The sequence below is a fragment of the Saccostrea cucullata genome, unplaced genomic scaffold, assembly GCF_032062105.1.
Source record: "Saccostrea cucullata isolate Sc308-1 unplaced genomic scaffold, CSIRO_AGI_Scuc_v1 ctg1130, whole genome shotgun sequence".
Classification (NCBI taxonomy): Eukaryota; Metazoa; Mollusca; class Bivalvia; order Ostreida; family Ostreidae; genus Saccostrea; species Saccostrea cuccullata.
Genome location: NW_026937409.1, coordinates 42,684 through 61,151, shown reverse-complemented (window position 1 = coordinate 61,151; position 18,468 = coordinate 42,684). Strand labels below are relative to the sequence as shown.

Here is an 18,468-nt window from a genome sequence, read left to right as displayed (position 1 = left end):
ATTTCAATTTCTGATATTTTTTTAAGTAGGGAATTATACTATAGGTACTTTTGCTTTTTTTTTCGAAAGCCCCCTCCACATCCCACCCCCACTGTGGCTTTCGAGCGGCGGTTTTCTTTAATTGTGAATGAATGTAAGACCTTTCTTTGGGTACCAAGGTGTTAGACCTCTTAATTTGAGATCGATTGACCTATGCGTTTTCCCATTGCACTTTTCATGCTTTTGTAATTAAGATTTTTTTTTTTATCAAACGTTTACTTTTGTCATACATGTAAAGTTCAATAGGACAGTTGATGCTATGACTTTCAAACTTCACATGTGTATATATTCAATGAGACCTTTCTATGAGTTATATGGAAGGGAATTACCGCCAAAAGTCTATGTATCTTTTTTTTTTTTTTTTGCTTGTCAACTTTTTATGCTTTGTTATTAAAAAATTATATGTCACTTTAAAAACTTTTCATATTCGTCTTTATATTTCACTTTTACTTTTATCCTTCTTCATTTCGTCTTTACTTCATTTTCTTTGACGACTATATTTTTAAGTCATTTTATTTTCTTTTAAATTGATACAGTATCTTAAATTTTTTCTCTATTACGAACGTTAACTCAATCACGCAAAAAAATGAAGCATAAATTTCAATGAAAGCAAAAAAAAAAAAACCTAAACTGCCGCATTGTAACGTCAAAAACCTATTTCGTAAAATTAGGGGGGCCGGGGTTATGGTGACTTTTATTGCCTCAAATTTTTCCTTAATACTTTATCACCCATTTTTCACACATGATGTTTGTCATTAGTTCAGGTATGTACCCGATACATGCCATTCCCTCGGGGGGTCCATGGTAACTTTTATCTTGTTTTAGTATATACATTTTTTAACCTTCGGTAAATTCCAGTGGGGGGGGGGGGTCCTGACCCCCCCGACCCACCTCTAGATCCGCGCATGATATTTCATGATTTCCAATTAGCATTAATAAATTCATTAAGCTATCAAAACTGAACTTTCAATTTATATTCGAATTTATTATACGAACGTTTTTTTTTGAACAGCCCGTAGCATTTTTTCCAAAGTAATCGAAGAGTCGGGGCAGGCAGAGAAAAATTTTTGTTTTACCGAAAAAGTTGACAAGCGAAAAAAAATGAAGGTAAAAGTTGAGCTGTGGCTTTCGAAAATCCGGTTTTCTGTGTGTGTGTGAATGAATGTAAGACCTTTTCATGCAATTTTTGCCTCCAATTTCGATTTCCAGCGATAAATCGCCCCTGTTGAAGAAAAGCTATGATGTCCTATAATGACTTCATGTATGAATAAATATTTAAATAATATCATTTTAAAAGTGGTTTATAATTAAATCATTTTAACCAAAAAAATTCAAACCTTCAGAGAACATATATTATACATCAGTATAATAAAACGCTTATCACTGTGGTTACGGCGTTTGCTCTAGAGTCACAAAGTACAGATGTAAGGAGTCGATCAATACGTCGTGGGCAAGCCCTCTGTAGGACGTGGAGTTCAATCCATCGGTTGATCTAGACCTTGTTATTCGAGGTCCTGTGTCGCAGTAGGTACTGGCACGAAAATTGATGCAATGGCATCAAGTGCCGTATACAAAAAGCATTCCAAAAAAATCATTTACAATTTTAAAAATTCCATTCAAGGAAAGCATTATACAATGCACAATCAAAGGTGAAATAGTCTTAATATATATTTATTTCAGATTGTCTACAAAGCAAAATAAATAATTAAAACAAGTTGCTGTCCCTTAAAAAAGGACTGCAATACGTGGACCATATGCATGTTTTTACTAGGTGGAAAAGTTCATGTAAGTTTGTATCCCTTACTTTTTCTACAATGATCAATTTATATATTAAAAGTCACTGATTGTATTGTGAAATTTTATCTGAAAAAAAGTTAGCGACCTTTACCACCACCAAACAGTTTTGTCAGTTTAAAAAATTTTTTTGCTTCCTGGCTGATAACAAATACTGACTTGGACTTGACATTTCTGTTCTGGATTTAAAATTAAGAAATTTAAATATTAAAAAATAAGACCAGGGAGTTTCTGATGGTTTATGCAGAAGCACAGCTATGTACCATGCGCGGATTTTTTTGTCTGGGGTGTTAGGACCCCCCCCCCACACACACACAGGTTTAAAAGGTGTATACTAAAGCAAAGAAAAAAAGTTAAACGCTCCTTACGATATTTTGTTTGGGAGACACTTAATTTTTTTGCTCGTCTTTCTGATGCACAAAACGTTTGCCGGCGAAACTTCCTCCCCCTCTTTAAAAAAAAATTGGATCTCCTACCCATAATGACGTTTTTCATTCCTTTGTTAAGTTACATGAATCTATATACATGAGCAGTTATAACTTCTTGAAATGCTTGTACCATGGAATCAAAAACAACCCAATTATATAAAAGTATATGTAAAAGATTGAAATTTTTATACCAATTAAACTGGAATTCAATTATCAACAAATAATTAACTTTAATAGAATATTTAAATGCGATATGAAGAATTAAAGGCGCGTTTTTGCCAAGTGAATGGTATATTTTAATTCGAATAGGGCGAATTAACTTGACAAGCGCAAAAAAAAAAAACCCAGGAAATTGCCAAACTTCTAAATGCATCCTCGCGCATGCGTAGCCTGTGGTTTGCCCAGGGCATCCGGTTTAACCTCGCTTATATATTTACCGTGGACCTCATAGTCCACGCAATACAGACGTTCCTGCAAATAAATAGACATTTTACCACATTTGCCATGGACAGATTCATATAGGTTTAAAAAAGTGGTGATGTATGAAAAAAAATTGTCATCAAAATGAAGATACATGTAGGCCTCTCCCCCCCCCCACGTTGAATATTTGAGTTAGAAAAATAATTTCCTTTGCTTCAGCAGTGTTTTTTATGCTTGTCAGGTTTCTATTTTTGCAAATGTTAAAAAATTCTTTGTGTCACTTTCATTTTGCTAGATGCATAAATCCTATATTCAAAACAATTTTTACTTGTTTCAATTTCCCCAAAAAATTTAATTTTTTTCCTACTTTTACTACATTAACTTTTATTCTTACAAAAAGTGGGTCAATTAACATATTCAGTATAGTATAAAGTTTTACCATGTCATGTGTGCCCAGAGAAATCAATATGGAGTTCCATTATTGGATATTATTATACACTCCTTCAGAAGTTCGATTGATAATTAAAGTACTAAGGCGTATTGAAGAATCTATAACCACAAATGATCAATTATCTGATGAGAAATGATAATGAAATTGAAATATAATAAAAACAATTAATACTAAGTTTAAAGCAAGTTTTTGAAATATTTTATTCATTGAATAATTTATTTAAGAAACTGTTATCATTTAAAAGAAATATTTTACAAGAATAAAGCATAATAAAAAATAAGAATGATAAAAGTTCGAAGTGAAATGTAACAAAGACGAATATGAAAACAATAAAGTGACATATAATTAAAATAATAACAAAGCATAAAGAAGTAGGCAGAATAAGGATAAAAGGAAGATACATAGACTTTTGGCGGTAATTCCCTTCCATAGAGTTAATAGTTGTTTTTTTAACAATCACATATTGACCCTCTTTGGAAAAAAGAAACTTGGTATGACTTTTGATCATTTAGTTCAAGGGCCTTCATATTTCACAGGTTTAGATAAGTATTTTCCTTCGAAAACAAAAAAGAAATTGACCTTGGAACTCGACCTTCCTTTGAAAAAACTAATAACCTTAACTTGAGAATAGTTGGTCGTTGGGCTTTAATATTTCACATGCAGGTTTATTTCTTATGACAAGGTCCTCTCCTGGGTACCATTGATTTGAACCTTTGGCCTTGACCTTGAAGTTTGACCAATATATTTTATAAACTTTAACCTCTGAATGGTCAGCATGGTCAGTGTTTGGACTTTCACATTAATCGAGACAAGTACTTTCTTTCATTAACAACATTTTTCTTCCTTGACCTTAGAGTTTGATTCATTTGAGGAACCCACCCACCCCCACCATGCCCACCTTCCAAAAACATATCCTTTGATCCGCGCCTGAAATGTTTTACTTTTTTGGTACTTTTTAGAAGATTGTACTTTCAGGCATGAAAAAATAGTTTACTGTGATAATAATTTATGTATCGATTTATCATGTTCGACTGAATTTTATTTATCACTTTCCTGGATCCACCCCGTGTAAGATCTATTTTAAGTTTGTTTACACTGCATGGTTCTAAAATTAGACAACTTAAAATAAACACCAATCACCTTCCGCGTTTCATCGGGCTTCTTTTATGAACCAATCAACTGTCGTTTCACAACCGGGTTTATCGTTTAAAGAACGTCATGGCATTGTGAATTTTGAGGATCAAAGTTCTCAAGGTATCGGACGTAACTTACTGTAGGGCATATGGGCTACTATGCCTTTCATGAAGATAAAATTTTTGGGACGCGAAAAATTGATATCAGAGTTTGATGAGATTTCTTTTGTACACGTGGTGTTGTGAAATGGCGTTGAATCGGTCGGTCGGGTTGTGAAATCGCATAAATATAAATTTGATATTTTAAAACTCGGGTATTTAGTTGAATATGTGAAAATTGACTGTGTGAAGTTCTGAAGTTATTTATTTACGGGCATTCTTGTATCGTTCATGCATGTTGACATCATAGTGTGGTAATTCGAATTTCCTCCAATCATCACACATTTCAATAATAGGAAGGATTGTTAATTATTTCGATCTATTTTGATTGAATTGTGTTGAATGATAACATCTTGAAGGTAGAATTGTGAAACATAACCAAGGACGTACTGAGGAATAACAAGACAGGATGTCAAAGTCACACAATGAGATTACATACAAACTTGTCGTGGTGGGTGATGGAGGGGTGGGGAAGTCAGCCCTGACCATCCAGTTTTTCCAGAAACTTTTCGTGGAGGATTACGATCCAACCATTGAAGACTCCTATATTCAGCACACAAATATCGACGGCAAACCCTGTGTTCTTGATGGTAGAAATTTATTTTTGTAGTCTTACGATACACAAATTTGATATTTAATGAGATTTAGCTCACTTTTGAATTTAAAATGTTGGTTGTGTGTCAACTTGTGACACATTGTGTTAATGATATCTTTCTATAATCACATGCATGATTGTACATGTAGACATCCAAAAGAAATAATTCCTGTAATTATTAGTATTACACGTGTATGTTTTATTATAGATAAGTGTAATTTTTCAGTACTAGGTTTCTTAAAATAGAAAGGAGTTGAGGTATCCCATGATTAAGAAAGGGGAAGGGGCTTCCATATTTGATTTCCTCTATGAAAGTTATCTGATTGAGTGTTTCTGTTTAAGAAAAAAGTCGAATCATCACGGAAATATAAAGAAATCAAAAGACCATTGATCAAAGAACACTCAAGTACAAAAGGCTATACATGTATATATAATTCAATTATAATTTAACTCGATTCTGAACAAATTAGAGTAAATCTTGCTTGACAGCTAAGTATCTACACAATAGTAAATACCCCTCTATCCCCAGATGACAGGGAATAGATTGTCAGGTACTTGCTATGCAGGCCTGTGGTTTAAATGTTGTTGACTTTAACTGTTTACCTTTATATCCTTTAAAACCTTGTGCCTGATGGCACTATTTTATGTACAGTTAAATCCTGGTTATATGACACAGTGGTATTTTGTTATTTTCAGGACTCTTTATCCTCTTCTTCCTTGTTAAAATTCGTAAATTGAAAAAAAAATTGCTTGTCTTTACTCAGTAACATAGTACATGTACATCATTTGGAATCAAGAAATTTACAATTGCCCTGCTATTAAAGTCTGAGATCAAATTACATTCCTATTGACCTATATTTGTAGTCTGTAATAATATTACAAAAGTACTCTACCAAATTGCATACATTTTAGCACACATTTCATAATTGTCATCATGCAGGGCTGTATATTAAATAGAGGTATGGTAAACTGATGACTAATTTGAATATATGTAATATAGTCTACCAGTACATGTATATCTATACCTGAAACACTACAGCACCACAGGTATTACAACCTTATAATATAAAACTTAATTTCTTCCATTTGTGACATTTATATATTCATGGAAAAATGTAAATTTTATTTGTTCATATTTCACTACCTATCATGGATTCAATATTTTTCTGAGGCATTTTTTTATTGGTTCATCTTGAATCTACACTTTTTATTACTTTCAGTGCTTATATTGACCTCTACACTTTTGTATTACTTTCAGTGCTAGACACGGCGGGACAGGAGGAGTTCAGTGCGATGAGGGAGCAGTATATGAGGAAAGGGGACGGATTCCTGTTAGTCTACTCCGTTACTGACGCTCACAGCTTTCACAACATCCAGAATTTCCACACACAGATTCTACGGGTCAAGGACAGGTAATGTCAAAGTTCAAGGTCAAATGAACGCTTTTAGATTATAAATGTACTCAAACTCAAAAAGATTTATTGCTGTAGCTTAACAGACAAGTTAAAACAGAACATATTACAGTTTTGATTAAATATGAACTAGGGATGATAATTAAAAAAATAAATTCATTTACACAAGAAATGCAATGACCTTGCTCACTGTCCAACTTCATTTTGTTGTTTTAATAAGGAATACATGCACATGTATATAAATTTACTGAATATTTAATGCATGCTTTATCATGTTTATACTGATTATTTAGAAAGTATGTATAACATGCATAAGCTATAATGAGATCAACACACGAAATATTATATGTATCATAAGTGAAGGTTGTGTACTACAGCTGGTGAACGTACATATATGTAATTATGCCATAATGGCTAAAATAGTTCTAATCGAAGTAATGGTCAGTCTGATTCTGAGTCTCTGAAAGATAATCATGATAATAGGTGGAAGATTATAGTACCAGGGTAATCAGAGTGTTTGAAAAGGTTTCAGAACAGATAAATTAAGAGACATATCTGTCAGAAGCAATTTAACTAAAATATAATCAAAAATTGTTCTTCACTGAATGATTTTTGTCTGGAACAATTCTAATTTCATTTGCTTGGAAGTTATGGGTATACTGGCAGATTTTGAAAGCCTGAGTATTTTGATAATTTTGTGGACAGATGTGTAAAATCAACTTATTTTCTCCAAGGATTTGCAGCCATTATAGAGTTACTAAATGGGTTGTCAACATTTTTAATTATCTGTATCTAGGAATGGTCACTTTCAACTTAAATGTTCAGAAATTATCTTTGACAGATTTTTTTTTTTTTTTTATGATCAAAATCATCTGTTCTGAAGAGAAAAACCATTACTTAAGAATGGAGGAAGCACTTCTCAGTTCATTTCTTTTGTATAAAACCATTTCCTGCTTGTGTATCTGTTCCGTAAATTAAAAGTTGAAGAAAAGAGGGGTGAAAAAGTCTTGTCACTGAATTAAGTGGCAGAGAATCTAAGAGTTTTAAAGGAAACCAGTTTCTAAAAGTTAGAGGGTCAAATTTAAGTATTTCCTGTGTTTTGTGAGGAGAGAATGAGTGGCATTGAATTATTTTCAAAGATCTTTTGACATTTAATGATAGCAATTTTCTGCCTGTATGATTTAAGTTTTTATAAAGAGGAATATTTAATGCATTAACACATTAATCTGAATATTTTCAATAAGATTTTTTTTTTTTAAATCAAAAACTTTTTATATGTTTTTATGACAGCTTTTACTGCCTGCATGATTATGCTAATAAATGATCAATGCACATTTGCACATATACCACATAAATTAAATTTTTTGAAAACAGAATTTCATTTCAATAGGTGTCTCACAAGGTTACAAACATTTTAACTTTCAATTGGTTAGAACTATACGTGTCCCAGTAAAACAAACATTTTTACAGCTTTCCTTCGTTGACCTGGGGGTCATCTTATCTTGATGGCATAGGAGTAATAAATACATTACAGCATTTTTTGCCAGTCATTTTATCCTTGTTTGTCATTAGATTTATTAATAAGCCTTATTTTTACCCCAGATGGTGAGGAGATAAACGTGGCACTAAAATGTCACGGGAATTTTTTTCTCAAAAAAATGAGCCTCTTCCTTTTTTGCCTAAAAAGTTGTGTAAAAAGAAAACGAAGAAGTAGGTTGTTACATATTATTAGCATATTACATGGCAGATTTATTTTTTAAATTACATCATTCACTTGGGGTTGAGAGAGGATGGCTTGAACATGTATATACCAAGCATTTGTTTCATGTATAAGAACTCTCATGAAATATTTTCCACTCTATGTGTTTCTATATTCTTATATTTGTTTTCTTTGATAACAAAGCTTTAGAATACCAACAGAATTATGTATATCTATATTATGAACAGTTAATACTTAGCTTTTGTACCTGGTATAGTTTTAGGGTAAATTTAGGTATGTGATTGCAAAAAGCAGTTTATAGCATGCTTAAGATAAAAACATTGTATTTAACATACCCCGCTAATTAAGCCACACAATATACTATCTGCATACAACAAAATGGTTGATATGATAAGGTATCAATTTTATAAACTAGCTAGTCAGCAGTTTTAAAGAAGATACATGTAGAACCACACGTGTATTACTAGTATTTTATACAAGGGGGTCTTACTTGTACAGTCAATGTGTTTTAATCAGATTAGCATGCTTAGGGCATGTTATCCCAACAGGTTATGTATAGAAAATGACCTTGTAAAAGTTAAAAAAAAATAATCTTAAAGCCAAAAGAAGCTAAAGGCCTTCCTGTGCTTTTATGTTCTTTATATATAAGTTAAAAAAAAAGGAACACCATGAAGCGGATCATTAATTACCTTGCAAACTGCAAAGAGCATATCTTTATATCAAGGCAGCCTATGACATCAGTTATGATGCAATTTACATCCTTTAAGTTTCATACAACGACAAACTAACACACACACAAAATCCCCCCATCCAAACAGAGAAAAAAGCATTACTTTATTCCCTCCATTTGTGATGAATAAATATATGTTCATTTCCATGATGAACATTAATTCAAAAATGAAATGAATATATAAAAATTTATAAAAACATTATATTAAGCAAAAAGTTTTAAAAAAAAATTAAGAAAGGGCTTAGATTATATTTTACTTTTGAAAATTGCTATGTGTGTGTGGGTGTGAGTCTGCCAGGGCAAATTTAAATATACTCATTAAAATTCTGTTTTGGTTATTTTGCATTCCATAAATGTAAATTTGTAAGTATGTGTAGGTATGTAGAAAATTTTAATCTACCGTAATGCTCCGTGGGAAGGAAATAAAGGGGACAATGCTTTTTTATTAATGAAATATCCATCCTTACGGGTAGTCCCATAGAAATGATTGTGTTAGAGGATATTTATCATTCAGACAAATTAAAAAGAGGTTTAAATGTCTGAGGGTTTTACAAGGCTTGAGAAAATTGTGTGCAGTGGATCTTACCATCTTAAGATTTATTGTGAAGTAATGAGATTAATTTTGTCCAGGTGGTTTATTTTATACCTTTATTGTAATGGAATTTAATAATGTACATAAAAACAGCTCTGATTTTGGTTGAGTACTGTGGATATAAAGTTGTCAATATAACTAGAGACATTGACTAAGTAGCAAATTAAAGAAACTTTTTAGTACTCCTAGAATTATCAAAACTTAAAGTTTTCAACATATCATTAATATATATGAGTCTTTTCATAAAGAAATAGTTGTTGGGCATTATTTTTCACACTGAATTATCTTTGAAATATTGCCAATGAAATGTCCTGCTGACATGACCTTTACAAGGGATGCTCATTCCTATGTAGCACCTGATCCCATATCTGATGTTTTCAGAGGTCTTTGTTTGCTTTGCATACAAGTGGTATTACTTTTGAACATGATACTGATTGTTATTTCACAATTCTTGCTAGAAATTGCTTTTCCATGAAATATAGAATATTATCCTGGGTTATATTTTATTAAACCTTATTGATCTATAAAGGTTATATGCTTCTGTACAAGACCTTCATCATTTGTTATTTGATAAAAGTATTGCTTATTTATATACTTTATTGGCTCATGTTGCTAATTACAGCTTGGATAAATGTAATTTCATGAAGATAGGTTCTTTTCCTATTTTCAAATCTCATAATTACATAACTCTTGATGGATTTATGTATTCTGTTGATGATGAATTCTTTTAATATGTTTGCTCAAATTATATGATGTACAAGAAGAAATTTTGATTTGGATTAAATATTGGGGGACTTTAAATATCAAAACGTTTATATTCAGCTGTGCATGAAATTTTCTGAGAAACTTGAGCTGAATCCCTTGATAATTCTTTAAGTTTTTTAAAACATTAACAAAATTGAATAAAGTATGCCCCATACCACAGTTGTTTTTTTTTCTGCATTTGTAGCTCACCTGAGCAAAATCAAACATGTTAAAGGCTAAAGAGAACTGGAACAAAACTTGCTTTCTTAGATGTTGTCATTGAATTCAAGTCTGTTCAAATAACAAGAGGCCCTTGGTTTCCATTCATTTTCTTCACAACTGTTGCACATACTTAAATGAAATTTGGTATTCAGATTTATCAGATGAATATCTAGTTCAAGTTCTGTTTTGGGCACAACCGCGCCATTTTTGACAGAGTTATGCCCCTTGGACTTAGAAAATTTCCAATTATTTGCAGTTTTCGTTCATTTTTTTTTTTTGCAGAGGTTGCACATACTTAAATGAAATTTAGTATATATGAATTATGGCTTTGTCATTCTTGAATATCTAGGAATTTTCATATATTTGTTTTGGGTACAATTTGGCCCCGCCATCATTTTGAACAAACTTATGCCCCTTGGACTTGGAAAAATTTGACAATTATGGGCTCTGTCATTCTTGGCATAAGTGTTTTACAAACATCTCTTGTTCTAATAAGTTTTTGAAAGTTTAAAAATTGTGCTCATGCAACTTGTAAATATAACCATAATCATAATGGCATTGTTATTTTAGACTTGTTGCAAAAAAATGATCATTTATATGCTTAAATGAAGTCCAAGGGATGATTCACATATTAAGTGTAAAAGTTGTGTTTTGTAGGGACACCTATCCCATGATTCTTGTGGCCAACAAAGTTGACCTTGTACAACAGCGGAAGGTCACAGAGGAAGATGGAAAGAATCTGGCAACAAGGCTAAATGTAAGTATATATAATACATGTATATATATAGTTAAAAAAAGGTTTGAATTGATACCTGTGCAATTCATTCATTCCCTTTTTACTATTCTCTGAGATACTGTATACAGGGTCATTTTCGCCCCTTGTAATTTTCACCCTTTCATACTCGCTAACAATTTCGCCCCGTTTTAAATTCGCCCAAACATGACAAGGGCAAATTGGGTGAAAAAAATGGGGCAAAAATGTCCATGTATACAGTGTTTTGTAATCTGCCCCCCTGTTTATTGTGACACAGTGTGTCCTAGTACATGCTGGATTAAACAGGTGTGATTGTATATATGGCAGAATTTATCAACTGTAAATGCTTTTGTCACAACCTATATGCTAATTAAATGCTGTAAAGTTTGAATTTCATTATGTTTTATTGTCTCTGTAGAAGCTGTTGATTCAAATAAGGCCAAGAAAAAAAATAGTCTTGTTTCCTGCTACCCGACCTACCCTATGTTTTTGCACCCGACCCAAAAGTTTTTAGCTTTTGGGAAAAAAATTGGAAAATGCAGGACTTTTATGTTCCAAAAGTGAAAAATATAAGTATGTATTCAAATTGTATTTCATGACATATATGTTTCAAATATGGACTTTCATAAAATTCCACTTGAGTTGTGCATCAAAAGACATGAAATTTCATTTTAAAAGATAATATTGACCTAGCTATGACATGTTTAATTTGGTACATATTTAAAGCAATATGAGCTGCATGTTTGACATATTTTATTGCAAAAATTAACTAATTTAATGACAGAAAAATAAATCATATAAACAAAAAATATTTGTGATGGAAATTTTTTTATTAGCTTTGATTGAAGCAAAATTGAATTATTGTTGTCCTGTACAATAATGATTTCTTATATAAAACTATATTCCCAGAAATATTTTTTTTAAACATTTTGGGCCTATTGGTCATAAGGGTTTAAATTACATACAAATTAATCATAATAGTTTATTTTACCAGCAAAATAAAAATCTCAAAGTATATAGCTCATATTGCTTTAATTTTTTCCGTTTGGCCATTGATTTTTAACGGATAGAGTTTGTATAACTATGATTTAAAATAATATCACATATATCACTTAAAACAGTATACTACTGATATGAAATTTTAAAATTTAATTTTCTATTCAATAAGCATTTTTTTCTTATAAGTTAAAAATTCAGTCTTGGAATTGTTAAAATAATGCACATGTTTATTTTATAGACATTTTTATTTCAAACAAACAGTACTTTCATTTCCCATGTAGCAAAACATATATGTACATTGTCAAGTGACTCCATGCATGTTAATTCTTAAAACTCCAAATCACTAATATACTATTAATTTGATAAAAATCAAAACAGGATATAATCAGTATGATAACATCGATGAAAACGATATGAAACCATGAAACTCTTCAACAATTTCAATATATTGAAAAGCATATTGAAAATTTGGCTTACAGTATGCATTCATCAGCTATCACAATTATCCCAATAAAGCAAATATCTAATTTCTCTTTCAGTTTAATTTTCAGTTAAAAAATATTTGTTTGAATATTGTCCTTGCAATGGGACTATTTTGTTTATTGGAAGTGTCTGCTTTGACGCTGTTTGGTTTTTTGTTTACTTTGCTATTTATAAAGACAGTCGATCATGATGTCTACAGCCAGGACTTTGCTTTCAGCAAAGCGCGGCTAAAAATATACATTTGCAGATACCATGTTAAAGAAGATCTGTATTCTTAGTTCTTTTTTTTTTACCATGGAATACATGTATCTACATTCTTATTTTGTAGATACCATACATAGAAACCAGTGCCAAGGATCCTCCCATTAATGTAGATCTAGCCTTTCATGAAGTTGTCAGGGTCATAAGGTTAGATTGTTGTTATGTATCTTATAGATAGAAATATTTAAAATGGAGTTTACACTTCAACCTGTTCAGTAATCTAAAATAAATATATTTTTAACAAGAGAGACAACTCCTACTTTTTAAAAAATGGTTTTTAAATATAAATTTTGTAGATAAAAACATTTTTATCCATAGTAGTTTGACAAATTTTTTTGCTTTAAAAATAAATTCTGAATGTTGGAATATGAATACTTTTTGTAGGCTGATGCCATTTGACCCCAAACAACATCGCCGGAGGAAAGCTCGGAAGTCAAAGTGCACCATCCTGTGATGTCATCTTCCTCATTGTAACAACGTAACCACTCTCCATCACAGCTCATCACCATCATCTTGAGGTCCAAAGGACTTCTGTAGTCAGCGCTGTAGCCATCTTATCATCCTACTATGTTACAGTTTCATTGGCGATCAGTACACCAACAAGATTTCTGTTGTTGGCTCTGCATGCAATGACCAATCTTGTAGACAGTGGAAGTGTAGCGTCTCTCTCTCTGCTCTTCGGTCCATAACTGTGAAGATTTCTGCACCTCTATTTGACATGTGACAATTGAGGCACTTGAGCAGTTGATGTACAAGAGTGAACTTTTTTTTGGCTACACTGGATCACATCTCTAGTCATCCTCATACTGTTAGTTTGTAGTTGATTTTTTGTTGTAAACAGCTCATATATATTTGGCATTGTTTGACTCAATGAGAGTCATCATTTGTTCATTTCTACTAGAATCACCTTTGTTTTGTTTCATAGAACTTTACCATTGTTATTTAGTGATGCATTGAAGACTGGTTGTCCTTTTTTTGTTGATATTAAGGATGGCTCACAAGTTTCTGATAAACACTGTCATTTGTACATTCCCTTTTTCATGAGTTCATTCCTTCATGTATTACTGTATTATCCTTAGATTTGTTTCTTGATGGCTCTAGAGAAAGGTTTGGCAAGCATATTTTGATTCTTGTCCTTGTTTTCTTAAGAAAAATTACTCTATATTTTTGAGATATATATTGGGATATATAAGAAGAGAGTGTTTCAGACTCCATTTTATATTGTCAGAAAAATCACAAATCTAGTCAATTTTATTTGGAGAAAGAATCAATGTTCTGGAATTTACAGCTAGGTAGACATAATACAAGTAAAAGATGTTAATTACTGCACATATTGTATAACCAATAAGCAAATATTTTTTTTAAAAAAAAAGTGATTTCTGGGGGGGGGGGGGGGTGGTCATGGAGGGACTAATGAAGTGGACTTTGCTAAAAGAGTTTCTTTACCCAGTATTAAATGGCATTGGAAAATGTCTTTTTAAGCTTTTATTTTTGTAGAAACATTTTATTTACCCAAGTCTTTTGAAAAAAAATTGTTTGGAACAGATGCTCAAATATACTGCCAATATAGTCATTTTAAATTGCCTGCTCAATACTTCTTATTTGTATTTATATGTGAATTTAAAAGTTATAAATGAACATGTAGTTACAATTGTGGTTAAAAACTGAACAAAAACATTTTTTACATTCCATTTGTTGAAAAATTAGTCCTAAAGTATAGATTTTTACATTCCATGATTTGTACATGTTTTTGAAGAAAGTAAATTCTGATCAGCTTTTTCTTGAGGAATAGCACTGGTATTATTTTTGTTTAGTGTTATATATTAATTCCAAGGTTGTAAAACAAACTAATTGTTAGCCTATTTTTATTTTGTTTGTAATTTGTTTTGTTTTGTTGTTTATTTTTTTGTCCTGAAAAGCCCTGTGATTTTTCCCCCCTTAGAATTTAAGATAGACCAATTTTTACAAAAACTGCTCTGAAAATTTATATTTTCCCCACCATTAAGAAAAGAAAAACCATGCTATAAATAATTTTTATTTGTTATTTATGCTTTTCATTTGTAAATGGCATCAAAACCATTGTTTATGAATCACACATTCTGTGTGTGTATTTTTTATGATTGTATGTGAAAATGACTTTTGGGGTCAGAAGTTATTTATTTCATATGTTTGACGTATTTAGTACATTTTAATTATTTTTTCTGATAGGTTGACGTATTTACATTTTTGGAAACTATATTTGTTTTTAAATAATATGTTTTAAAGGATTGCAATTTTTAAGTAACATTACAGCCTGTTCCTCTATACATCATTAACTGAATTTTTGGATGCTAGATTATGTGACCTTTTTGTCAAAATTGAGCTGGAAGTTAATATGTGCGAGAAAGATTAGTTTTATTTTGTACATTGTTCAATGAAGACATAAAGACAAGGAGAATGGGAAGAAAACAAAGAATCTGAAGAATTTTCTAAAGAGAAATATTTTTTTTATATAGCTATACACCATAATTTTCCCCTCTGCATTGTTGATACATGTATATGAATAAGAAGGCCAGAAGAGTTGTCTTTTTTGTTATTTGAGGCACCATCCTTTTTTTTTTTAAAGAAATTGTAACATCTTGATGTTAAACCATGAAAAAAAAAGATTTTGAAGAATTTATGACATGCTTTTAAAATAAAAATCATCATATTTAAAAGAAAAATTGTAAAATAATTGAAAAAATCTAACGAGTGCTGGATGCACATTAGATTTAGTTGATATGCTATATGGTGCCATTGATGTATGTTGTCTGTTTATGTGTCTCCCATTAAAGTCAAGTTTTAGGTTGTCTCAATCACAAGGTTGTATGTTGATTTTTACTATAAATGTCATTATTGATTTAACGATGATTAGTGAATGGTTTGTATAAATAGTGTGTGATAGTGATGTTTTTTTTTTTTAATTTTTAAATACTTATGTACAACATATTGTTTAAAACACAAATAATATTGAGAAATATTCTGCATAATTCTTTTGAAATTGTGGTTTGATAGCATAAATCAGCTTTGAAAATATTTTTTTTTTTGGTAAATATTTTTAGTCATTAACCAAATTTTTTTAAGATGAGTTTGATAACTGTATTTTGAGAATTAGTTGTTTTTTACTGTCAGAGTATAACAGTAAGGTTGTTTTTTTAAGGGAATCAAAAAGGTTGTGATTGTAGTAGTCCCAGGTAATAAGAAATTTAATATTCCTGCTCATATTAAACATGTATGTACATTATTAAAAGTCAGTTTTTATTTTCTGTGTTGATTATAAATTTATGACATTCGATCATTACATTTAAATGATGTTATGTGCACCATCATAATTCCAATTTAATTTAAATTAGATGTTGAATAGATCCACTCACATACTCGCTCACTACAGGTATGTTAGGGCAGCGAGTATGCGAGGGGATCTAACATCCTATCTCAATTATAGGATGTTAGAATTTATTATGAATATTTAATTGATATGCTTTGTCTCTAGATTTCAAATGTTTTATTCACCTTTTAACTGGGATTCAAACCATCTATCTTCATAATCATTCATTCTGAAGAACAAGTAGGACATATACACAAATTTTAACAGTATGCTCATTTCTTTATAAGTATTGATATGTTATTTATTTGAATGGATCAATCAGTAAAATTATATTATATAATGAGTGTGACTTGCAGAGTTCTTATTTCTTAAAGATTGCAATGTATTTTTTTTTGTAAGAAAAGGAGAATATCATACTATATATGAAAACTATATCAATGGAATTACTAGTAATCATCAGGATGAACTCTGAGGACCATAAACAATAGAATATCATGTTACTTTCTACTATGCTAATCACATCTATCTAAATCATCAACAACCTACACTTGTATCTCTACATGAGGCAATCACTTTTATCCAAGCCGTCTACCTATTATAACAAAGTGCTTTTAATTGTTGGTATCCAAACCAAGGCCAGAGCTCCAACCAATCAAAATTTTTTGGTCATGATTAAAGTTTGATGTATTTTATCAAAAGTGAGTCGAACTCCAAGGTCAAGCGATGAAAAATCCTGTTACCCAAAAGAAAAGCTTTGCCTCAATGAATATATATATGAAATATAGAAGTCCAAGCACTAACCAATCAATTAAAGTTATGTCCGATTTTAGATAAATATTTTTTAAATAATGATCAAACTACAAGGTCAATCACAAAAGGCAAAACTGAAGGTTTTAAAGGGAAGGCCTTGTAATATCAAACGAAATGTGAAATATTAAAGCCCAGGTATAGCTAGCACCAATTCTTCAAAAGTTATGGACAGATTAAAGTTTTACAAAAGTAGGCGAAGGTCAAGATCAAATGGTCAGAATTGTTGGTATCCAAAGGAAGGCCTTGTCAGAAGGAATAATCCTTTGCTAACTGTTCAAAAATATAAGTATAATTATAAATTATGTTTTTAAAGTTATGTTAAAGGTAAAATTTCTTTAGAGGTGGGTCAAACTCAAAAGTCAAAGTCAAGAGGTTAAATATGTTGACACCGAATTGCAAAGAAAGGTCTTGTAATAAGGAATACACATGTGAAATACAAGTCAAAGCACCAACCAATCAAAAGTTATGGGCAATGTTAAAGTTTTTGCGGACAAACAGTATTTTTAATAGACAGAAAGGCGGACAGTGTAGAAACTATATACTCCTAATCGCCGATTAGGGGTATCAAAATATGCATAAAAAGCAAAAAAATGTTGTTTCCCAGCTAGATGCATACCCTTGTGTGTAGATTTCAGAATCTTTTATAACTGAGATATATCGACAGTTTACTAGCCTGACGTTTGATTTCTACCACACAACAAGCTAATTCAGAGAATTCGTGTCCCCCGCTTAGGGAAAAAGTCGGCTCCCCCTGACTGAATTTGTAGAATTATTAAATGTATACATGTATACTGAAGCAAATAAAATACATGTATGTCAATATGCATATAAAGATTTGATTGCTTATTCTTCATTATGTGTATAGAAGATTTTTTTATATGGAATTTTTATCACACTGTAATGATGATTTTATAACCTCATAAAATTTTCATTTCACATGCTGAATACTATCATTTAGTTAAGAAAAAAAAGTATTTAGAAAAAAAAAGGCTCGATCGAGATTTGATCCCGGGACCTCTCACACTTGAAGCGAGAGACATTTTTTTTTTCTCTTTTGAAGCGAGAGACATAACCACTAGACCAAGAATCGCTTTATTTGGTGTGAAGTATATGCAGAAGTGAAGTCACATACATGTATATATTCATGTTTTCATGTTCGGTATTCTAAAAATTTTACACAATCCATGGTGTTTGATTTATTTAGCATTTATTAAACAGTTCTAATAGATGTAATAAGAACATAAAGTCCGCCGAGAACCCAATCGGCAATCCTCGGCTGACTCCGCTACGCTCCATTCAAACGTGGTACGAGTCATCCGAGGAACTCCGATTGTGCGAGGTACGAGTCATCCGAGGAACTCCGATTGCCGAGAACC

General features: G+C 31.3%; 1 protein-coding gene across 1 annotated transcript; it reads left to right on the top strand.

Moving 5' to 3' along the window:
- The first annotated feature begins 4,330 nt into the window (after window positions 1-4,330).
- LOC134248149 (ras-related protein M-Ras-like) lies at window positions 4,331-14,259 on the top strand. Its single transcript, XM_062730559.1, has 5 exons — window positions 4,331-5,014; window positions 6,278-6,431; window positions 11,097-11,196; window positions 13,004-13,083; window positions 13,321-14,259. The coding sequence occupies exons 1-5, from the start codon at window positions 4,834-4,836 to the stop codon at window positions 13,388-13,390; spliced, it is 585 nt and encodes a 194-aa protein (XP_062586543.1). The 5' UTR covers window positions 4,331-4,833; the 3' UTR covers window positions 13,391-14,259.
- The last annotated feature ends 4,209 nt before the right edge of the window (window positions 14,260-18,468 follow it).